The sequence below is a fragment of the Triturus cristatus genome, chromosome 9 (assembly GCF_964204655.1).
Source record: "Triturus cristatus chromosome 9, aTriCri1.1, whole genome shotgun sequence".
NCBI classification, from domain to species: domain Eukaryota; kingdom Metazoa; phylum Chordata; class Amphibia; order Caudata; family Salamandridae; genus Triturus; species Triturus cristatus.
In genome coordinates, this window is record NC_140592.1 from 239935562 (window position 1) to 239960177 (window position 24616).

Genomic DNA, 24616 nt, shown 5'->3' on the forward strand with positions numbered 1-24616 from the left:
TGCCCTATCGGCTAGTTCACTTTTTCTCTTCTTGACGCTTTTTTGTTCGCTGACCTAATGCTCTATCACCTAGACCAACTGGGATCTAGGACATCTTTCTCTTGAAATGCTCTGATATTTTACATTGGCCGCAGCAAGGGATTTTGTGGTGCAACTCAGCTAATTTTTGACGTGCGCTCGAGATGCACAACCCATAACTATCTAGATATGCATATTCTGCTAGATTGGGTCTGGACACCAACTTCTGTGACATAAAAAGACAACTATTTGAGCAGGAGTTCATGTCCCCTGATATACTGCTAGGGGAAGCTCTTGGCTTTACAGTACTTTGTCCATATTTCTGAGATTTTTAGGGTATCCAAGTGCAATATTCTTGCATACTTCCAGGAAGTGCTGCTCCCCGATGCGAAGTTAAGTGTGTGTGTGTGGGGTGGGGGGGGGGGGGCAGATGCTCAGCTTGACTAAGCAATGTTTTCCTTCTCTGTTCACTTAATAATTAACATCTCTTAAAATGTCATCATCTTCATATTATTCTTTGCTTGGTAATTGGTAGTGAAGAGTTAAAAGCATAAGGGAGCAAGGGTAAGAATAAAGACATTTACTTGCTTGTGGTACCTCCAGTGGTCAGTTCAAAAAGGCACCCATCGTTCCTAATGTTTACCTGCTTGCTTGCCCACCAACAACTGTTCAAGTAAATAATTAGTAGTAATTTCAGCTGGCCAGTAAGAATCTGATCCAGGGTAGTGACGTGTTCGAGGGGAAATAAGACCGTTTAAGCCTTTAAAGATCCCACAGTGATATCACCCCTTTAATTGGCTACCAATCCTAGAGAGTGATTGACATTTCCGTGCGCTGACAGAGACAATATAGGTAGAGAAAAGATATGTAATCAAATACTGTTTATTTTTTCAATTTGGAAAACTTAATACACATTAGAACACCAGATATTGTGTTACTCTTAGATTTTATCATCGCAGTTGGATTTTGATGTGGTACCTTTGTTTCATAGAGGCGGAAAAATATGTATTTTTCTGCGAGTAATATGAGTAGAGGTGCCAGCTCTAGTAAGATATTGGCTTTAACATTCTGTATCCAGAGTGGGAAGGCTGTATGTTATAAAAAATAATTCCTTTTCTTTCTTCTGAAAGGTTAGATGTGTGGTTCCAGTAAAATAGTAATTTCATTCTTAGTGGTGTGGGTGTTTCATTAATGCATTGCTTGAGGTTTAAAGGGATCTAAAACTGATAAGGTTGCAGCTATGGCTTTTGGCCAAACTGGGTCTGTAACATTTGCAGGTCGGTGAGCTGTGTCCTCTGGGTTAGGGGGAGAGGCTGTGTGGTCACACGGTAATTCTATAGTATTGTGTAAGGTAATTGTTTGAATGGAAACCATTTTTTGAAATAACTTTCAGAAGTGTGGACAACAACAAAAAAGAAACAGATCCGTTGTAAAGAAGGAGTTATGAAAATCCTTTTTCTCTGAATAAGACTGCTGCTTGCTCTTCGTTAGGTTGGGCTGGGCGAAACTCGCCACTTTTTTCAGGCCCACTCGTGTATTATTGAACAACTTATATGAGATGTGGCAGTAAGAGAAGTGTGGGAGATGCTGAGGTGATGGATGGAAAAGTAATGTTGATGGTATGTGGATTTCAGGTTCCAGTGCATGCCCACTAGATTGCGGTGTAATATTGGTGTGTGGTGGATTGAAGAAGAGCACAGTGAGATCTTGTTGAAAGTATTGACCACTTTAGATATATGGTAACCACCTCACTCCAGGCCATTATAAACAATGGAGACCGTCTCACCTGCAAATCATTGTTTTCAGGTGGGTTAGTCTGATTTCTTCAATGGAAGCACAGCAAGACTATGAAGCTAGAATGCATTTTGTGATCACACGAAAGCCCAGCACTGGAACAAATGCCTATACTGTCAGAACGTGGTTATCCCATTTAGAAGGTGGTGGACTGACTTTATACAAGGAGAAGTGTAGAGAACTGTATGACTGATAGTCCATTTAACAACGCCTCAATGATTAAAGCATTCGGATAACTGAATGTGAAATGGAGACCTACTGTAGCTCTCCATTGTGGTTATTCCCGCTGCAGGTGTGTGCAAGCTGGGCGAGCGAATTAGTATATTTGTAGGTGAACGGGTTACAGATCTGAAGTGGTTCTCCAGCAGTTTGAGTCAGTGAATCTGGGAATCCTATTCAGATTTGCAAATTGCTCAATAGATTCTGCTCTTAGTTTTGTTGTGTGTTGACACTTTGTTATAAAGTGTATCTTTCAGGTATTCTGACTTACATTTGGCTGGCTTTCACGTTCGCACACTGATTATGGAATCAATTGAACACTAGCATGCAATATCATGATTTCTTCTGGAAGAAATTAAAGTGGTCATTTACTGTTTCCCGATGCGTAATCTCTCAAAGTATCACCAGATGTGGTTGATGGGTCTTACTAAATGATGTGTGAAACATTGTCTTCTCAGTAAACTTATTGCTGCTTTAGGATTCTTGGCGCATTAGCCCTGCCTTAATGTGCTGAATAGTTGTAAATAGACAGTATTTAAGTAGTATTTTCCTAGAAGGTGGGCACTCCAAGTACCTATTGACAATGGTCGACTCTACCCCAACCTCAGACAGTGTCTATCATATAGTTTCCCTCAGTCATAATTGTTCTGACATTATCATTTGATCAGGGCTCTCTGCACTGTCCCATTTTTATTCCATTATCTTAAGCTGGGTGTTGGGTCGGACCCTCTTCTAGATCGGGATCCCAGGCAGACAGTCTCTCTCCCCAATTCTTGGAGCTAGCCTGATGAGTGACTTGGTCCTTTCCTCCATCAGATGTAACCAATAGCACCTGATCTCTGGCAAACCCTGCCCGAAATATGGGCTGTCCACGAATCTTTTCAAAAACTTTCCAATGACGAGAAAGAAAGGAGAACCCTACGCAGGCGGGAATAAAGGCTTATTTCTGCCACTTCCCAGCACATGGGTGCAAAGATGGATAATGTTCTGTGTGCGCACAGAGGACAGGAATCTCTAAGCCCAAGCAGTTATCAAGAGATGTTCAGGGAGATGGAGATTACAGGGTGAGGGTAAGTTTGTCCATCTTTGATGGTAGGACACGATTGCTGACTCCCAAACATCTCCCATTAAATCCCTGGTACATATTGAATAGCTACGTGCCAGTTAAAATGTTTTTATGTCTGAATTCTTACAATGTAGCAGTCGGAGACTTGTTTCTAACAATATACATACAGTGGGTGTGGGGTCCGTCCATTTCAGCCATTGTCTTCCTTTAACCAGCCTCTTGGGCCTGCTAATCAGGTCTTCGCTCAGCCCAGTGTTCATCTCTCACCTAATGCTATTGGTTCTCTGGGTGTATCTTTCTGCTTCTACTCTAGTACTTGCATTGAACTGTATGTGGGAGTACTTCAGTACTATAACCCTCTCTATTTGGGCCTACTGGCTGCCATCTGTGTGTCTCTCTAATGTGCTGACACTACTTTACCTCTATCCTTACTCTACCCTTACCTACTGGCTTTGCCACTCCGTTTATGCAAGCCCAGTTCCAAATCTACCATCAACCCGATATACTTGTTTTGCTCAGCTTACTTCGTTGTTGGACATTATTCCCTATGACTCCTTAAGCCATTGAAAGTCACGTGCATTCCCGTGCCACCCCGTGGTCTGAACCTCCATGACCTTTGAACGTTTGCTCTGAAAGGGGATTGGTTGATTAACAGTTGACGCCGTTTGTTGTCCGATCGCTCTGCTGCCTGTAGTGTTGAAGTCATTCGGACAAACCTCTGCACCTTTTTATCTTTCATTTTTTATCCGCGGTATGTGTCCTCGTGCTGGAAGGCTGCGGCCGGAGGTTTGATAGACCTCAGTGGGCCCTGGAGCGGCACGTGATCTGGTCTGGTTCCTGTTTAAGCGGAACGGTTTTTCCGATCTCGTCCCATCGAAAATAGTAGCCAGGATATTCTGTAGGTCAGCTGCATTTGATGTGTACAAAAACACGGACAGGAAGCATCACGCGCCGGAAGTATGGTTCCTGTCTCCTTCCACTACGCTGACACCAATAAAGTCCCTGTAGTGTACACTGCAGTTTGATCCGCTTTATTCCGCACCCCTCGGCTGTGAAAGCAGGCAGCGCAGAAGCACGACAGCACTCACACTGAGTGTGCCTGCACTTAGCAGCAGCCAACCAGAGCGTCATCAGCCCCGCCCCCCTCCGAAGGACACCAGTGATGGTTTACATCTCCCTCTTCAGGTCCTTGGGACAGGAGCTACAGGCTTTAATGAGGTGAGCTGACCAGATGCCCTCGAGCTCTCCATGCAGCTCTCTGGCAGGTGGTCCTCAAAGAGCTTTACCACTGTAACCCCTCACCCTGGCCTCCCCCACTATCCCCACAACTTCTTTGTATGTTATGCTGTGTTGTGTTTTATGTTCTGTTCTATTATGCAATCCAGGTGCTAGAACAAAACGAGGGGCTGTGCTGCTCGAGTCTGTGGTCTAGATAAAGAGCCATGTCTTCAGTTCTTTGTTGAACTCTAGGACTGAAGAGGTGTCTCTGATGGTGGAGAGGGGTTCTTCCAGTCTTTGGTTGTGAGGTGTTGGAAAGCCTGACTACCATCTCTGGCCCTATGGATACAGGGGATGTTTGCGAGCAGGAGGGAGGTTTCCGGTTGGGGTGTGAAAATTGTTGCAGCTGTTGGAGAGAGAGAGACTGCGTTGACTTGGCTTTTCATTGAGAGGTGGTTGTCCACCACTACTCCTTGGTTCTTGGGTTGGATGGCTGGGCAGGGTGTTAGCCCGAGTGCCAAAGAACTGTGGCTGTGGCAAAGAACCAAACTTAACATCAAGTAAGTATACTGAACAGTCTACTGCTCCCACCACTATAGTCCAGGCCAATGGAATTATGTGATTGTGCGGCTACAGCGATTTACGCATAAGTAAAGATTTTCTGCATTTGCCACATAATCCAGCATCTGCTTCATATTCTGAAGATTTTAACAAAAAAAAATGTTTTTAGCTCAAACTGTTCAAAAGTTACCCAGCGACACATGTTGCTACACAGTGGAAGGCCCTTTGCAAAGTTTCTGTTGCTTATTGCTATACTTGGGTGATAAACTAATAATAAATAGGTGCAACTAATGCCCGGACAGTGTTAACTTTAAAATTGTCAAAACAATGAAGTAATGTTATCCCAGAATGTGCCGCGTAGTGCTGCATAATTTGCCTTTTTTGCCACATCGTTTACTCAACCCTGCTGCATAATTTGGCCCTCCACTGCTGCAGAATTCCAGTGGGCCTGACAATACTGTAGTAAGGATGCCAGGATCCCAAATGCAGGCAAGAACCACCCCTCCTCTGATTAGTTTCTAAAATATGGCCATGCTGAGGGCTCTTTACTCCTTTAGGCTCCGATGCCACGGGACCTGCCGCCAAACCCTTGCCTCCCCAAGCATCACCTTCTGATGGTGATCTCAGTCTTTTGGTCTTCTTTGTGACATCTTAACAGCCTTCTTCTACCTTTGTACACCAGGCATATCCTCCTCAGATACCTTTTCATAGATTTAATCCTCTCCTTTCCTTTCTGGGCTTTCTCCCAGCTTCCTTCTGTCCACATCACATCTACCCACCATACCCCCTTCACAGGACCAATGCATGATCGCTTTATCGCTTCCAATCCCATGCAGACTCTGCGTTGCACTTTCACAGTTCTCCCGTCACTCCCCTCGCAAGCCTAGAGATTACTTCTGGGCTCCACCGATTATCTCCTCAATAGGATGACCACCTCACTCCATGCCTACAAAATCATTGTTTTCAGGTGTTAGTCTAAATAATTTAGGGGAACCTAAAACAAGACTACAGCACCCAGTATGCATTAGGTTATCACACAAAGGTCCAGGACTAGAAACAGTAGCCGAAAGGAGGAAGGAGGTGGTCACCCTACTCTTCTCAGATTTATTGCTACTTCTTCCTCCTAGTCCCGTGGACTATCCTGTTATCCTATAGTTTTCCTTTTGACACCTCAGCTCCCGCTTCTTCTTCCCTTCCACTCCTGTCTGTGTCTGTTACCAGCGGGTTTACAATACCTGTTTAACAGCTCACCTCCAATCCACTCCATATTTTTCTTTGGAAATATTTTAGGGCACAATGCCCATACTCTACAGGACCTTGTTTATTTTTGCATTAAGATTTATTTTGTAGGTTGGGTTATCTGTTAACTCGTGCATACTCCGTAGTACTTTAGGGCATATAGGGAAATTTGTGGGCACGCATTTGTGAAATTAACCTAATTTACGGTTGTGTAATTGATTGCTCAAAAATTTGGCAAAATTACGTGAAAATGCAGCTCTCTAATTTCGTGCTTTATTTTAGCGCTAAATGCATCATCGCTGCAATTTTTCACGCAAGTACACGCTTCACGCTAAAAAAAAAAGTACATGCATTCATTTTACTGCAAATGACGCGTTCGTGGGAAATGTGTACAGTTAATGGCGGGTATTTATGCAAAGTGGCGCTATGGTGTAATTTGAGAAGTGTAAAGCGGAAATCTCCCAAAATCACATGAATTACTACACCGGCGTAATTTAAGTTTGACCGCTGGCCACTGAATTCAACTTTTGGTACATTTGTGCTTTTCGCTGTGCATTTTGCTAGTGTGTAGCCGTTAGCCCCTCCTCCTTAAATCATGTGTGACTAGCAAAATGAAACTGCTTTTACTGACAGGTGTTTCTTGGAAGTGTTTGTGATCAGTGGGGCTTTCCTCTGCGTGAGATGAGTGATGCAGTTTTCAAGGCGCACAGTTCAGCCTTCACCACCCCCCACCCTGGGGCTACACGCATAACCTGCTCTCATCCGCATTGTCGTAGGTGTAAGCTTTGATCCGATTCGCCGTGTCATCTGCGCACACGACTGCCCTCAGAACTCTGTGTACTTTGACCTCTGACGGAAGTGCTTACTGTGCAAACACCAGACTGTCATTTTCATTCTTGGAAGGAACCCACACCTTTTGCGGACAGTTTGCACCAGACGTTTTCGTCTTCCTAACTGGTACGCCGTACACGCAGTGCCTAAATACAACTCTGCGGAACTGTAGATGCTCGGAGGAGTAGCTTTTGTATCAAAATTTACAGGTAAGGGCGTGTAAATCTCATTCAACCCTGGCCGGCTAACCGCTTTCAAAATGTGTCTGGTCGTCGGTGAGCTCATGTACTACTGGAAATTCCGAACTGTTGACTTTGCCAGTGCTTGTTCTTTGTCTCTCCCTGATCTGCCTGAACCGCTTACATTTTCCAGTGAAAGGCAGACCATGGTGCGTGCGCCTGTTATATGGGGGAGAGGGGTGTGCAAGATTAATGTATATTGTTAAGTGTTTTAATAGTTCTAACTAATATTATGGATAGTAATATTGCTCATTATTGTTTTAGAATTTACATTCTAAACAATCTTTGTGCTTGTACTGAATTGATTACGCACAGTTTAATAATACTTACGATAGTTGTAACCAGTGTTGGACAACGAGTGCTGGCGACGGTACCAGGTTTCCAGTAGAGCCACGGATAATATACATTTTGCATTGAAATTAATTGTACATTGAGCTCGTGCGAATATCATAAAAATGTGGCATAGCTCTGGCCTTCATGGACCAACATTGGACACCAGTGACTCAAAATGTTTTCGTAATGTGTACAACTTTGTTTTAATTGAGTTAGTGCAGAACTTATGTTGCATCAGATGGGTAATGAGTTGCATGTGGGGGGTTGTCGAAGCAAAGGGCAGTGTCTCTACGCACACTGAACCATATATGATGGTTTTAATGCAAAATGTTGGCAGTTTTAAGTGAAGGGTGTTATGCACAGAAATGTTATTACTCTCCGTAAGCCAGAGCCTAACCACTTGTCTTTTCACTGGGGAGCATACTGAAATTTACTGTCATTTCAAAATACCCCTACGAAATAGAGTTTGTATTAAAAGTATTGTTTCGGTTTCGTGAGCACAAAGTTTGCGTTTCATTGCTAACTAGAGTATTTTCTCTGTTTCCAGTGTTGAGGGTGAAGCTCAAGGAGGAGATACTGGCGGTTCCTTGGACAGCACATCGAGTTACCACCAAGGGCCCATCACGCACAGCTCGTCCATAAGTCCAGATCAGTACGACCATACTCCCTATGGGCTGTATGCCATTTCCCCCGGACAGCGATCTAGAAGACCCAAGCTGCAGCACTCAGCATCTATCCTGCGAAAGCAGGCAGAGGAAGAAGCGATCAAAAGGTCGCGCTCCCTTTCAGAGAGCTATGAACTCTCTTCCGACCTGCAAGATAAACAGGTGCGTAAATTAATAAACTAATAAAGTAGCTCAAATGTATCAATCCTCCTCTGATGAGCGCAAAGAAGGGCGAAACACTTGTAAGAATTTACATGAATTGAAAATGATGAAACTGATGATTATGTGATATGTTGGTATTAGAACAGGAAAGAGCTAATTGATTTGATACAATTCATAGAAACTACTGGATTATAAAACATTAACGGCAAAACATGAGATGTAGGACAATTTACAGCCGGTCATCCCATTGGTTCCTCATGTGAAGTAAGCGAAAACGAATGGGAAAAAAAAGAGGGTGGGAGCGGGCTGTTTTGATCATTTTTGCCAGGGCTGCTTTCGGTTCTCGTTCTGACCCTGGGTCATTATGGAGGCGCAGCTTTTAATCTTGCTGATTGCCTACAGTGTTGAGTGAATACACTAGTATCAGGTTTTTCCTACATGGTACAAGACAGTAGGATCCTATGCCAGATATTCAGCTTAAGCACGAACTGTAAATGGTGGACATTTGAATTCATTGTAAACTTTTCCTAAATGATAGCCTGAATATCTGGCATCTATCTGCCTTTGTGACCCAGAATTGGGAACCTCTTCTGTAGCTACATCTGTTTTTATATGTCGTAGTTATTGCGATTTTTAAGGCACGCGTTGGTATTTATTTACTGTAATTCAGGCTGGTAAGGAACAGAGCGATGTCAATTATTGGGATGTTGGCAATTGAGGCAAGGTGGTGTACATCCAGTGAGCCTTTACTGTTTAGACTAAAACACTTACATTTCACAATATAATTTGACACGCTTGTACACAAAGAGATTAAGTGAATTGCTCAGAATCGCACAATATTCAGTCAAATGCTAAACTGTATTCAAATCCATGTTTCATAGTCCCAAACAAAGCCCCTATCACTTCTCCTATGCCATTAATAAACTCATGTTAACTCCACAAGTGGAAGTTACAGAACATACTATAAAGTGGGTGTGTTTTAGTATTCTGTCATTTTCCCATATTAGCCTGGCTTTACGGATATATAGGAGTTCTGCCGTCTTTCTATTTTTAATTTCCCACACACTCAGGGTCAATCAATCAGGGGTTTGTATAGCTTGGCTACTCATCTGTGTTAGACCTGTCAGCCCTTTGGGTGGTCCCTCCTCATCATTATTTATTTTGTCCCACTTTTGCCTCAAACCCTGTTAGTATTTTTTCCTTTTTGGGAACCACCAGACTTTTTAGTATTGATGCAGATTCAGGGAGCCATTTTATCTACCCCTGGAACTTCTGTCTGAGGGCCTGGAGCACAAAATGGTGGCCACCCATTGTCACCTGTGACATCACTGGAACCTACCAGCACCTTCCAGAACATTCCAGAACCCTGTGACAGTGTGAGGCAGGTTTAGAATGTTGGGAAGGCATCTCCAGGTTGACAGTTGGAGCTGGCAGTTGGCACCTGACTGGTGAAGAGAGAGCAGCAGAAACCTGAAGGAGGAAGGAGTGAGGCAGCAGGGGTGGAAACTTGTGCCTGGAGTGGGGTCCATAAACCCACCCTTGATACTAGTCCCTACTGACTGAGCCCAGCCTGGAGCCCTGTGTGGGAGAAAGCAAGAGAAAACCATCTTAAGGACCTGGACAGCAGGAACAGGCCTTAAAAGTAAAGAACAGCAAGTTCCTGACCTGTTTATTGGTTTCCCTGGAGTCCAACGTCGAGAAGCCTGAGACCTGGAGCCCGAGGTGGAGAAGCGGCGCTGACTGGAAAGCAGACGTCGTACCCGGAGCCGCCAGAGGTCGAGAGAGGGCGCCGACGGAGGTCGTGGAGAGTACCAGAGGTCGAGGAGGAAGTCACCCGAGGTCGAGTGAGCGGCGTCGACGGGGGAGTGAAGTCCGCCCTCCGGAGTCGCCGGAACCTGAAGAGAATCGTGCCGGAGGTCGGGAGTGGAGGTCGCACTCCGGAGCCGACGGAAGTCGACATCGAGCCAAGACAGCCCGACGTCATCGAACCGGAGCTGCCCGAAGTCGTCATCGAGCCAAGACTGCCCGACGTCATCGAATCGGAGATCGACATCGAGCCGAGGCCGTCGACATCGAACCGGAGCCGCCTATCGACGTCGTCTAGAACTGACATTGCGCCGAGGCCGCCGACATCGAACCGGAGCCGCCTCACGGCGTCGACACGACTCCAGCGGCGTCGGAGCTTCATAAAAAAGGGCAGTAAGTGGAATAGAGGGCGCCTAAGGCCCTGTGGAGCCCTGAGAGACTAACCTAGGGTGCTGGAACCAGCTTGATTGTGCCAGGGGTGAGCTGAGACTAATACAGAGGGGTTGTGTAGTGTGGGAGAGCCAGATCTCTAGATCCCCCCCTTTTATCTACCTCAGTTTAGGCCTCAGCCTTGTCCAAGCCAGGGAGTATACCCCTCAGGCCATCCAAATCTTTACAAGCTGGGATTGGGTCAAATCATCCCATAGTACCTCAGGAATGTGAACTGATTTACAAGTGTCACTGTTGGCTTTTATTATTTATTGAGAGCACTGTATTTATTGTATTTATCCTATTTATTGCCTCACAGTATTTATTGTTTCACAATATTTATTGTCGTACAGTATTTATTGCCTCATAATATTTAATTGCCTGTAATGTAATGCACTTATATTTATGCCTTGATTATTTATGATCTACCTTATTTATTGAATCGTTAAGACAGTATTTATTTGACGTACCCTTCCACAGAAAAAGCCTTGTGTACTGTGATTGTATTATTATTTATTTAATCAGCAACTAAGAGAAAAGAAGATAAAGAGATATATTTTCAGTATAATATTTAAGGTGTAGTGTCGTTTTTGGAACGGATGCACGCATGGTTATTGTGTGGGTATTGCGTATGCTTAACACGGTGCCTGACCCCTGACCACTCGAGCCAAGCTACCACTGTGTATGTCTGGAAAGACCCCGTTACCACCACCCTTTCCGGTGTGGGAGTGGGGTTTTTCTAACATAGGAGTTCTGCCGTCTTTCTATTTTTAATTTCCCACACACTCAGGGTCAATCAATCAGGGGTTTGTATAGCTTGGCTACTCATCTGTGAGGGTCTCAAGGCACTGGGGGGATGGTGGGGGGCTGCTGATCCGTCTACCTGTGGAGGATCAGAGCCAGGTCTTGAGGTCCTTCCTGATTGGGTCAATGACACGAATTGCCTGAGGTGAGGAGGCAGGGTGTTTCAGGTCATGACAGCGAGGTAGGAGAAGGATCTTCCTCCACTTCTGGTCTCGTGGGATGGAGGCCAGGGCAAGTTAGGCGGAGTGGAGTTGTATGGCGGGTGTGTGGAATGCAAGGCGGTGGTTCAAATGTTCTGGTCCTAAGTCATGGAGAGCTTTGTAGGCACGTGTGGGTAGAAAACTAATCATATTGTGCAGGCACTTTATCAGAATATGAGAGTAATATGATATAGTACATTTCTGCTACAAAGATGGTAACATTAAAACAAAGAAATATGTATTACATTTAAAGGGTAGCAGGATTAGATAAAATATATGCAATACATTTAATGGGTAGCTGGATCACAAGGAGATGTTGGACCGAGCATTCAAACTTTTCAGACACTCCCCTTCAGTCACAGATCTGAGTTGAATCCATCATTGTTCTTTAGCTCACTTCACCCCAGTTCAAACCCAGCCATAATCAAATCATTCTTGACCCTGTGCCGCATGGGAACAGTCCAACCCGAACTGCCAAGCCAGGCCTTCCCTGGACCTGGAAACAAGCATCCTGGGGCCTATTTCGGGGTAACGCCCATCATCAGCCAGGCTAGCTTGAATCCAGTGGCAAAGTGAGCAAGAGACCTATATCTGGGTATACCCTGCCAACTTAGCGCGAACAAAGCAAACACAAGGAGATGATGGACGGAGAACAGAAACCTTTTAGACACTTCCCCCCCCCCCCCCCCCCCCATCACAGATCTGGGTTGAATCCACCATTGTTCTTTAGCTCACTTCACCACCCCAGTTCAGACCCAGTCGTATGCAAATCAGTCTTGACCCTATGCCTCGTGGGAACTGCCAAACCAGGTTTTTCCCTGGACCAGAAACCAGCATCCTGGGACCGGTTTCGGGGTAACATCCCTCTTCAGCCAGGCTAGCTTGAAACTAGTGGCAAAGTGAGCAAGGGACCCATGTCTGGGCATACCCTGCCAACTTAGAGCGAACAAAGCAAACACAAGGAGATGATGGATGGAGCACTGAAACTTTTCAGACATTCGCCCCCAGTCACAGATCTGGGTTGAATCCATCATCGTGGATTAGATGTCAGATTAGGGCAAAAATGTCTGGTTGTACAATCTAGTCTGGTTGTTACCTTTTCTGTTAATCATGCCCATCTAAATCTTAATGTAAAGCCAGCTGGATTCAATAGCATGGAAAGGTGCAGAGACAGGTCATTATTTTCCAACCTTTGTGGTAATTAAGCAAGGTACTGGATATGCCTGCGGGAGACTGGTGACTGAGTCCTTTGGTACCCTTTCAGGTGGGCAGGCCGTGAAGCTTTCTCACTGAAACTAAGTGTCCTTCTTCATAAATACCAAGAGGCCAGAGGTCTTGTTACACTAGGTCCATTTGTCTTTTGTTAGCCAACAGCTCATTCAACGGTAGGGTGTATAAGATTATATTTACGATGTTAAAAACAGAACTACAAGTCCCAGAATGCAAATTGCTATTGGCTAGCCAGAACTGGCTGCACTCTAGCACAGAACGTTGGGCTACTAGCCAACTAAGCTACTGTACATCACACCTGCAGAAATGCTCCACAGTTTAGAATATTTTGCTGGAATCAGGACTATGGTAGGTGGATGCTTCAAGTGCTAACAGAACAAGTATTGGGAAAGACAATATGTCTCGCCTTATTAATCTATTGCCTTTCGAAATGATTTTTACTGCTGCTGTGCAGTGCTAGCAAAACAAAGCGAAAAGATGACTGTGATGTTATCCCTATAGAACTTACATGCTTCACCACATGCCTCTCTGTAATGATGCAGATGACATTTTTTTATTTACCGGCCCAAGATGATAGATGCAACATGGTTCAGTTCATAAAAAAAAAAAAAATTAAAGTTGCACTAAAGTGCATTTCTTAAAGCAGAATTGCTCAGCAGCAAATAGGAGCTGCTCCAAAAATATGTATATATTTTCGAACAAAGAAATAAAATCCTTTGAGGGACTGGGAGGGATGGGAGAGCACTGATGGCGCAAGTGGTGGTATTAGGTTGGGAGGCAACGGAAAGAGGTTGAGGGGAGAAAGGGAAAAGCAACACACAAATGAGAGGACCATGCAGGAGGAGAAGCACATGAGCTAAAGCAACAAAGAATGCGAGTAGAAGGAAACGGTGGGAGCTGGAAAACACATTCACTCTCATGGAGTACTTAACCAGAAAGAAAATTAGTTCCCTAAAAGTGAAGCCGTGGAAGTATACAATTCATATTATACAATTCATCCAGTCAAAGGACGTTAAAGAGGCTAGGAGCCTGGGGAGGGACATGCACAGAGAAGAGGAAGGCAATATTTCGAATAAGCAAGAAAATTAGTGACAACCAATGGTCAGCAATGGGGCCCACTTTGTTGTTTGTGAGCCCACAAAAGTTCTTTCACAGCCAGACAGCTTGCGATGAACTAAGAATGAACAACATTTAATGTAAATGAGCGATGTTACAAAATAGATAAAAATCCTGATTTTCTACAACTTGGTCCTTCTGTCAAAACGACAACTGCTGGAGCATTGACACGATCATTTGACACTAGTCGTGGACGCACATGAGGTTATTTTGCATTTGCGTTAACTCGCTAAAACTACACTTTTAGGAGCAAGTTGTAGACGGTCTTCTCCAGACTACACACAGTATTGGCCTGATCGGGGATCGAACTCGCACAGCTCTTAGTCTGCGTTTAACATGAGTCCAGGCCGTTCATAATCTTAAAAAAAAGAAATTGCTTTTTTATCACTTCGTGCAGGGAGCCCACCTGCGCAAGAGCTGCTCCCTTGCCTGGCTGTTACTCCTAATGATTCGCATTTTTTTTTTTTTAGCATCGATGAATAAAACTAGAAATGTGAATTATTTCTACAGTAATGGGAAAAAAACTCTTGAAAATATAATGTGCGTTCCCTCTGGGAGGCTCTTTCTGATCAGCCGCAGCTTCATTCGCTGCCCGTTAACAACCAGTGTACACTTAAAAGCACCAACTGTACCGGTTGAGGTGCGTCCGTTTGCCTGTTGCTCAAGCTTCCCCTCCTGCCCACTCCTGAAATGCCAGGATAATTATAGAACTGCGCGGCAGACGGAGTATTTATAGTGCAGGCTGGAGGTGTGGCAGAGTGAGCGAATGTCTGTCGCTCAGGGCTGGCACGTCAGGAGGCCCCGCCCCTCAAGATCCCCACGCTCACACGTTCTCCTTTCACTTTTGTGCCCTCTGATCATCCGCTTTATATATTTAAATAGTTCAAGCAGCTGCCGCGTGAGAATGGGAGGGTTTTTGTTCGGTGGTTTTTTTTCTTTCTTTAACGAAGTGTCTCGTGGAAACAATGGGTCGATGGAGACGATTATTTTTAACACTAAACTAACCACAGGTTGAGAACTGCACGCTGACGAACTGTATTTCTCGCCTCATTTTGGATTAAAATGTTACTTTGGCACACTTACAGACAAATAGGAAATCTTTATCGAAGAACCACTTTCCATGAGAACACAAGTGGATTATGTCTCAATTCCCCCCCCCCCCCCTTCATTTATCCGTTGCTGACGCAGGGTGGTGGTAGCAGGATATAGAGTAAGTTTAATACACGTTTATTTAATGGTGGACAACGGAAAATGATCCGAGCAGTAATGACGTAATAAATACAAAGACACTCAGGGCTTTAAGTGGAATGAAATAACTGCCGGAGGTTGGTCTCTCAAATGGGAGTGGCCTATGTAATTAAGGGCTAGGCTTAAACACCTAAGCTAAAAATCTGTGCTTAGAATAGTGTCCGCCCGACTGGTATTTTCAGCCTCGTTCTGTTCTTGCATCGAAATATAACACGACAGCTGCCATACCTAAAACAAACCAGAACTATTTGCCTTGTCAATGGTTGTTAGTTTCGTAAGATTAATAAGTAACAGCAATGACTTTGTTGGAAATAATATTTTAGGGTCAATCAAATCTGAAATGATGAGACTGAAATATTATCTGTAACAAGTCTCTTAAAGTTATATTGAAGGGCGTTACTATTATGCGGTAAGATTTTTTTTTTCACTCCAAGATTGAGTGTAAAAATGGAGAGCCCTGTAGATGCCCTTCTCAGCTCCTGGATTTTAGGTCTTGGCTAGACAGCGCATGCGCTACCGGTGGGCTTACAGGCTGCCCACCTACTATCATTGGTAAACCTCAGCACCGCTCTCATTTTCTTTGATGCCATTCGTCATTGCATACGGGCATCATGCCCTCTTCTTGTGTTCGGCCTTCCCATAGTGCATGGACCAAGTACATGTCTCCTTACATTGCTCCCGGTTTGTGGAGCTATTTTTTTATTTTTCTCTGTTTTCAAGCACTCCATTGGAGTACTTGTGTATTCAGACCGTCTCCCTTGTACACATACACACATACCACTAAAATGCATGTATGTTTACATAAACAAATGCATTTCTTTAAAAAGTTTTTAAAACCTAAATCGCACATTTTTTTTTTTACGGTCCAGTGGTATTAGAGCGCCGCTCCATTGTCCATCTTGCTATAGCGCAAACACAAGCTGATACTATTGGAGCGCTTTCAGTGCTCACCAGTTACATTCCTTTTTGCCGCTGATCCTGCTTCAATTTAGGTGTTTTTTCACCCCATTGTTGCTTGCCCCTATCCGCTTACCCTCCTGCTCTACTGCTTGACCCGTCCTCCCACTACCTCCCTTGTCGCTGTTTTCTTTTGTGCACAATCCAATGGTATTGGAGCGCTTGTTCCGTCCTCCATCTTGCCATAGTGCTAACACCAGCCAGTGGCATTGGAGCTCTTTAAGTGCTCACCAGTTACATTACACAGCATCACATTCATTGTCGTAGGCAGGGGGAAGCGTAAGTAATTTACCAAGAATCACAAATTGTTCAGCGGAACCAGAGATCAGAACCTGGTTCCCCAGTTCCCCTGTCGGCAGCTCTGGCCTTTACACCTCAGTCTCGCTTTACTTCTGAGCGCATTGGGGCAGGATAATAAACTCAACATTGGGGGGCGAAGAGACTCGGGTTCAGCTCAACATCCTGTGATTCTAGGCTTTCAATAACTTTCAGGCATACTGAACAGCAGATGTGATGCTAGATAACATGGCTAAAAAACATTCAAATTAACCAAGTCAATAGCTCGGGCATTGCCAGGACCTATTGGAATTGCCAATGCTTGTTAGAACTTCCGTTGCTGAGCACCAACAGGACCCAGCCCACTTAAAGCCCTGAAAGACTGAATCTTAATGAATGCAGGAGCTGGTGTATGCGTTTACTAATACAGGGGGGGCCAAGAGGTTCAGGAGTAAAGATGAGTGTTTGAGCTGCACTAGATTTTGAAAGGGACGTCACTTACTGCAGTATGACAAATTATGTCTGAAAAATTGTCACTTTTTTTTTATAATAAAAATAACTCCTACCAAACGATAGGCGAGGGAGGCAGTATGCTTCCATCTGAAGTACTAACTACCTCTGAATAAGATGGTCCATAACAGAAGATCCTCTTGTAAAATAGTAAAGAAACGCTGAGTCACATGGTGTAATATGCTGTTGTTAAGTGGTAGCGGCAGTTTCGGTCGATAACCTTTCAAGTATTTGCCCGGCGGTAATCGCCTCTCATACCACTCGATGATTTTACCAATAAAAGAGGCAGGCGCCGGAGACTGGAAGGCAGGAAACAAAGTTTTATTCCGTCGGAGCAGAACACATCAGATCAGACAGCAAGGTATCGTCACGAGGTGCTCTAACTGCATCTCTGAGACCTGGTCTCTTATACACTGGTTTATTGCTTTATTATACATAGTACATTCTTGAGATTCCCTTGATGTGCGGGGGAAATATCCCCTGAAGCCCCGGTTTAGATCCGATCCCACACATGGTTACAGTAGAGGTTCCCACCCTACCCGCAGTGGGAGATGGCTATCGCGCAGCAGGGAATTCCGCTAATTCCCGGGGGGTGTGTGCAACCGGCCGGGCCTCAGGGGGTAGGGGCTTTGATCTACTGTAATCCTTTTGATGTGGGGTGTTTCCCTTACAGTAGGGGCAATAAACTGCATCCGCAGGGCTAGGTGATGGCCTGGGACTAGTTCAGACAATGGGGCGCAGAGGAAGGGGTTTATCAAAGGAGAGGCATGACCATGTATGGGTTGTCGGTCGGAAGTGGTTCCGTAGCAGGGTCGCGCAGAAGGAGAGGGTTTATGGCCTGTTTGAGAGAGCGGGGGTGGCCGGCGCGCGGGGGATGCTCGCAGCGCCGGGGGAAAGCGCTGGCGATCGAGAGTGAGCGGGGAGAGAGAGTGGGGTGCCTAAAATGGCGACCGTACATTTGCTATGCGTGGCGCTGGGGAGAGGCAAGATGGCGCAGATAATGTTCAGTATGCAAGCTAAATTTCCACAGTCCTCCCTTTTAACATATCTCGCCAGCTTGTCCGGCCAATATTCACCTTTGTTAGCTTTTCAGTTACAGTATCGTCAATGTTCGTCATACATTTAAAGATACAGAGTCTTAAGGGTAGGCAGGAGTAATCTGACACATTTGTACATTGTCTCATACAGTCTGATAAAGTAGGCGAGGAGGAAGTACATTCAAAGTTGCAGTATAGTCGTGTACATGGCTGGTGTTTTATGAATGTTACTATACAAAGTTACATTTTCTTAACTTCTCAGTGTACAGTCGGAAGTGATTGATGCAACATCATGAAGAAGATAGTTAATATAATAAGGTGGTTGGGAGAGGATTTTCAACTTTGACATGGGTCCTTCTTTCCAGTGTCCTTGTTTTATAAAGAGCTATCACTGGTAATCTCTCATTGTTGTCCTTTTTTCGTTGGCACTGTTGAGCACCGGCGGTGGAGCTAAGGTCCAGCTCAAATCCGATTTCTCACGTGGCAGGGTGTGACCACTCACTGTTCTTTGATCACAGTCCTGTTCCTTAACACAGTTCACCACAGGCACTTTGAGACAGGGTGCCGGCCTTTTGTTCCTCGGTAGTAGGTCAAAGTCATAGTCCAAATGAAAGAGGAAGAGAGAAAGGGGTGGCATGGGATCGGATCAAAAATGCGGACCAAGGAGAGCAGAATCTTTCAGCACTGGGCCCATCAATCGGGCCCGACGGGTTGAGACTTCAGGCACGCTGGTCAGTGAGCAGGGGCCTCGATGTAGCCCTTCGCGCTTATCGTTCTGATAATGGTGTCTCGTCTCACACCCTTTTTGCTTCGTCGCTTCCCCCTTGGTCGATGTCATAGATGCTTTATGATCCGCAGCCAGACTGTGCGTCACGTCCGACCCCTCTCTTCCGATGGCTGCGGGTTATCCTTGAATAGGTTATAAGAAACGAAAGTCTTAGGGATTTTGGCAGGGAAGACATTTACATACTTCATTCTCTCTTCCCAACCACTGAGTAGTTGCGGAAATGCTCTTATCTGTTACTATATGATTGGTGTCTATTAACTCTGATGTTAAGGTGCGTGTTACTAATCTATTAATTACTGCTGTGGTGCAGGGTTCTGTGGGTGTCCCTGTCCATCGTCTGGCCTTCTAGGTGTCAGTTTCTGCGCCCTATAATACAAGGTTTGGTAATACCCGTAAGTGCGAGGTGCTACGGTCATGCGTTCACGAGTATCTTTTTCATACAGTAGGTGACCCTTTATCAGTTTAAAACAGGGCCATCAGCTGTTTCGTTCGGGATACTCTGAGACTGCTAGTATAGGGCTGGAGTTATCTTTGGGAGAACAGGGTGCTTTAGACATTCTATTTCGGGCTAATTGGTCAGGGGTAATTCTGGGCGGTGGAGATGGTGTCCCTTAAGAACAAAAAACACTGACATATAGTCCCCGTGTTGAGGGTCAGATTGGGAGACATCAGTCGTCTTACCTGTCCTTTCCTTCTCAGCCGATTAGGCTTAACGTTTGCAAAAAGGAGAGGTAGTAACGTGGTAAAGTATGGTCGTTTTTGTTTCTGTCAATTTGTTCGAACACCACTGTGTTCAGGCCAATTATACACTTACCAAAGAGGTGTATGTCGTTAATTTATTCAAGAAGAAAAGAGGGCAAGAAAGAGCCTTTTGCGAGGGAGGGGGAGAGAGTGTGAGAGAGAGAGAGAGGGAGAGAGAGAGAGGGAGAGAGAGAGAGGGAGAGAGAGAGAGAGAGAGAGAGAGAGAGAGAGAGAGAGAGAGACGTGTGCATCAAGTAGGCTATTTTGGCATACATACGACACAAAACGAGAGAGAGAGAGATGGGTAAGATAATAGGCCACTTGGTGCACACACAACATGGAGTAGCATGGGTCTGTTCCATGTAAGAAAACACAAGCGGGGAAAAGACATAAATTCGGTGACCACGTACACACAAATGCCGGATAGGGTGTGACAGTACATGCATCAAGACGGAGACTCAGGGCTGCGTCGAGCACGGGGACCTCTCCTTTCCTGTCCTCTATTCCTATGCATGCTGCGTACCTTTAGCATTTCGTAGTTTATCTTATGGGTTGTCTGACCCTTTATTCTCCTCCCTTTGATCGGTGGACGAGCACCTCAATCATACGATGACGCTCTCTTCAAGTGACCCGAACATGAAATGCATACACATTCATATCGTATAATCGTAGTACACACGCACAATCATATCATACAGTTTTTCATGTTCCCAATGGTGGTCTGTAATTTTACGCACTATCTCACAACGTTTGTCTATGTTTTCCCTGATATTGAACTTGGTGCGGTCCATGTCCACTCCACTCTTCAGTCGGAACTTCGTCGTGACCTATAGAGGGGAAAATAAGAGGGGAGGGGAGGTGCAGTATTCAAAATACCCCAGCGCGCGCAGACACAAAGTTCTACCTACCATGTACCAGGCTAGCCGCAGGGGTGGGTAATACCACGGACCTATTATTCTTTAGTTCGAGGCAAAGATGCTCTAGTTCATTCATCTCCTAAATTCGGGTTCCCTGGTCGTGCATGTATTTCTCAATTGGTCGTGTATTATGGTGCAGGATACCATACCTTGCGTGCGACATATACCTTAAGTTATAGTTCATTATTGATTTGACAATTCTTGGAAAAAGGGGGGCAGGCGTGATGGGTACAAATTCCGTTAAACAAAAATATTTTAGGCAAATTGAGTCCGTATTATCTGTATGCTTTCGCTTAGGAGTGACAATCTTTTATTTAAAAGAGAAACTTTCAACAACCCAGATGATTAGTCATGACACTGATTCCGTAATTCCTTTTTAAGAAGCCCTTTATTTAAAACAATGTCAGTGTAGAAATACGGGCCTACAGCCGCTATAGGCCGGCCATGGTGCGAGAGGCGTCGAGCAACATGAGCAACACTAGATTAACATAAAAAAAATCGGTTCCCCCCCCCCTCTCCCCCACCATCATGTGTGAAAGCATCGCATACATATATTTATATATCTCTTTTTAACACAAATGTCACGTGGCTGGAACGCCACAAGGAGTTGTAGGCCACTCCTACATCAGCGCCATCTTGGGGCGGGGTCGGGCCAGTGCACAGTCTAAGTCTTTCCATGAATTAGCTGTTGAACCAGAATTCCTTTCGGTAGTTCGAGAACTTTCGTTAGCGTCAACTTTGCGTCAGCATGGCGTCACTGCAACCTTGTAGCAATGCCACGGTTTGTTCTTAGGGCGGGGCAGCAGGCGGGTTCTTCCGCCGACGCTTTACTGTCTCACTGCACCAAGCGGAGGCAAGGTGGCTGCCGCCCGGGGGGCAAAAAGAGCAATGGTGGTGGTTTTGTCCTTATCGGAAGTCCGCAGGAGTCGAATGTCAAATGACTCCAACCAATTCTGCAAGGCTGAGGGGAGCGTTCTGTCAAGGGTGGGGCTCATGCCCTAGCAAACAAGCTTTCGAGTCCAGAATAGTCTCACGGTGGGACAGGCCTGGAACCGGAGGGGTCAACCGCCGGAGTTCAAGGGCTGCAGTAGCAGCAGCTCTTCGGTACAGTCACCGGAGAGGAGCCAGCAGCAGTAACAGCGGCAGTCCGGATGGTACTGCCACCGGGGTGATTCCAGTAGCAGTGACGACAGCAGTTTGGATGGTATCACCACCGGGGTGGGTCCCCGATTACCTTGCTGCGGGGGCCCACTCCTCACGACGGGTGCTAGCGGCAGTCCTGGTGAACCCGGTGCTTGGGTGGTTGCCTGGCGGCCGCGTGCAGGGGTGCCGGCTCAGCCGAACGGCGAATGAAGTGGCAGGGCGCAACTCAGCTGGCTGACGTGTGAAAGATGCGGTTTGGGGTGCCCTCATCTGCTGGCGAGCCTCCACCTGGGGAGGTGGGGGAGGTCCGTTCGCGTCGCCTCCCCCCGCCAGGGCACCCTCCGTTATTGAAGGAAGAAGTGACTGGGAAGATCCGCACAGTGTGCCAGGGTGAAATTCAGCAGGCCGATGAAAAAGATGGCTGGGTGCAGCTTAGCTGGTCGGCGAGTTAAAGACGGTTGGGGTGCCCGGCGAGCCTCCACCTGGGGAGGTGGGGGAGGCCCGTTCGCGTCGCCTCCCCCCGCCAGGGCACCAGCCCTCATTAAAGAAAGAAGAGAAAGCGGAAAGGCCCGCACAGCGTGGTGGGCTCCGCCTTGGTGTTGCCAGAACTTCGGCGCTTCGTATAGCCTCCGGCCTATTCGCACAATCGCCCGCCACTGATGTCAAGGGATTTTTGCATGGCTTTTATAGCCCAAAGTCAACTAAGAGGGACCGCCCAAAACAGGCCAATGTTGCGATTTCGAGGAAGGAGAGGCGAGGACGGTGTCACGTGAACGTTAAGGCTTTGGGATGGAGGGTGCAGCAGACTGTCATGTAAATAGTTGTTTTAAAACGTGTTTTAACCTGTTTACCCTGTTGGTGTGTTTGTTATATCCTATAAGTTATTAAAATGTTATAACTACATTACTTCGTTGGAGTGTTTGTACATATTTGCAGTCTGATGACGAGCACAAGGAGGTTTCTGTGCAATCGGAAAAATAACATAGCCCAATTGTGCGCGATCTAGCCCTAGTTTGGTGACGTCGATGGTGGGTGTCATCAGGCTTCCGTTTGTGCGGGATTTTGTCATGCTTATTGGGCGGGGTGGGCAGTAGGGCAGACATGTTTAGGTAGCGAGAGTAATGGAGTCGGGCTACCTCGCGGTCGTCTCGACCGTGAGCTTGACTCCTTCCCTTGGTTTCATATGTCCCACAAAGGGCTAACTCCTAGCGTTATTTTAGTTTTTGTAAGGTCAAAAAGGATCCTACCAGTGCCTTTACTATCTTGTCGATTCCTGTTCGTTCATCCTTAGTTAATCGATTCATTCTGGTGGACTCTTTCTTTCCTATCTCATGGTCGTCTAGCGTTGTAGTCGACGTTGGGTTCGGCACAAGAGGCTCAGCCGGCGCGGAGGCCGTGAGGGCCGAGGCCCCTGTACTGCTTTCGCTCGTGTTCGGGGGTTGTGGGTGTTGCACTATTGATTGGGAGGGTGCATACGGAGGGGGCATGTAAATGATCGGGGGATCTAACAGTAACTCGTCATTCGTTCGTTGCTTGGAGGACAACTCAGGGTAGAGCAAAGAAGGGGTCCTAACAGCGTACTGGCCTGAGGTTTCGGGCTCCTGTCTTAGTTTAGTTTCCCTTCTCTCCTTTATGTCTTCTTCTAACTTTCTAGCGGCAAGGTGAGCTGCCTTTCGTAATTCCTTTTCTGCTTTTACTTCTTCCCTCTTTTTCCGTTGCGTCGCTTCTTTGCGCCACATGCCGATACTGTCAAGCATAGTAGGCGTCGTCTTATTGCTACACAGAGCTATTTCTAGCGCTTCTATCTTATGGTCGTCGAAGGATCCCATCAGTGGCCACTGACTCTCGGGGTTCTTCTTTGTATATTTATGCCATAGCTTGGTATAAGCTACGGCGACTAGTCCATATTTAGTGAACATGTCCTTATTAGGGGTGCCCTCCGGTGGAGCCGGATGGTTCACCTCTAATAAGCGGTCCGGGCAGAACCAAGTACCAATCAGTGGGGAGAAGATAGGCATGACGGGTTTCAACGGGGACAAAAGTCAGCACTACCTATCTTTTCACTGCTTGCAAAGACTAGACAGAATATCTCTATTCTTCGTTATTTGCAAGCAGAGAATATCTCAAAAAGCACTATTCTCCAAAACAATCAATGTTCGGACAATCAATCAATGGGGAGATAAAGATAGGCACGACGGGTTTCAACGGGGACAAAAGTCTGCGTTACCTACCCTTCACTATCTGCAAAGGGAGAGAGAGAGAGTATTTCTACTCCTCCCCGTTTGTAGACAGCGAATATCTCAAAGAGAACAATCAATGAGCACAATCAATGAGCAATACTAGTATTTCCAAAGCATCAAACAATCAATCAATTATTTCTCAATTTGTCGTGTATCACGACCTTACCCGGACCGCGTGGACAGTTTCTCGTCTTCCGCCTCCAGCGCCCGATCGTCCTCTACTCTCCGTATTTGCCGCGGCACTCCTGATGGTTCCCAGTCAGGACCGTAGATCACTCGAGAGAGGTCTGTTCGGAACCAGTGAAGTTCGGATGATCGGCTGCCAGACGAGGGTCTATTGGGCAGGAGCTCTCCCGATCGTTGCAGTCGTTCACTCTGTCGTCGGGACCTCTCCCACTGGATCCACGTGTCGCTGATGGGCCCCACGTTTGGGACGCCAATTGTTAAATGGTAGCGGCAGTTTCGGTCGATAACCTTTCAAGTATTTGCCCGGCGGTAATCGCCTCTCATACCACTCGATGATTTTACCAATAAAAGAGGCAGGCGCCGGAGACTGGAAGGCAGGAAACAAAGTTTTATTCCGTCGGAGCAGAACACATCAGATCAGACAGCAAGGTATCGTCACGAGGTGCTCTAACTGCATCTCTGAGACCTGGTCTCTTATACACTGGTTTATTGCTTTATTATACATAGTACATTCTTGAGATTCCCTTGATGTGCGGGGGAAATATCCCCTGAAGCCCCGGTTTAGATCCGATCCCACACATGGTTACAGTAGAGGTTCCCACCCTACCCGCAGTGGGAGATGGCTATCGCGCAGCAGGGAATTC

General features: G+C 46.0%; 1 protein-coding gene across 24 annotated transcripts in view; it reads left to right on the forward strand.

Annotated features, from left to right (window-relative positions):
* Nucleotides 1-24616, forward strand: part of IQSEC1 (IQ motif and Sec7 domain ArfGEF 1) — a 787671-nt gene that overhangs the window by 634838 nt on the left and 128217 nt on the right. For 18 of the 24 annotated variants that reach the window (XM_085624821.1, XM_085624830.1, XM_085624822.1 and 15 more), the window contains one exon: nucleotides 8066-8345. In XM_085624821.1, the coding sequence (XP_085480947.1) occupies nucleotides 8066-8345 (280 nt within the window). Of the gene's footprint in view, nucleotides 1-3760; nucleotides 4316-6971; nucleotides 7156-8065; nucleotides 8346-24616 lie in introns of those variants that run through there. The other 6 variants (XM_085624832.1, XM_085624834.1, XM_085624836.1 and 3 more) reach the window with 4 other exon arrangements.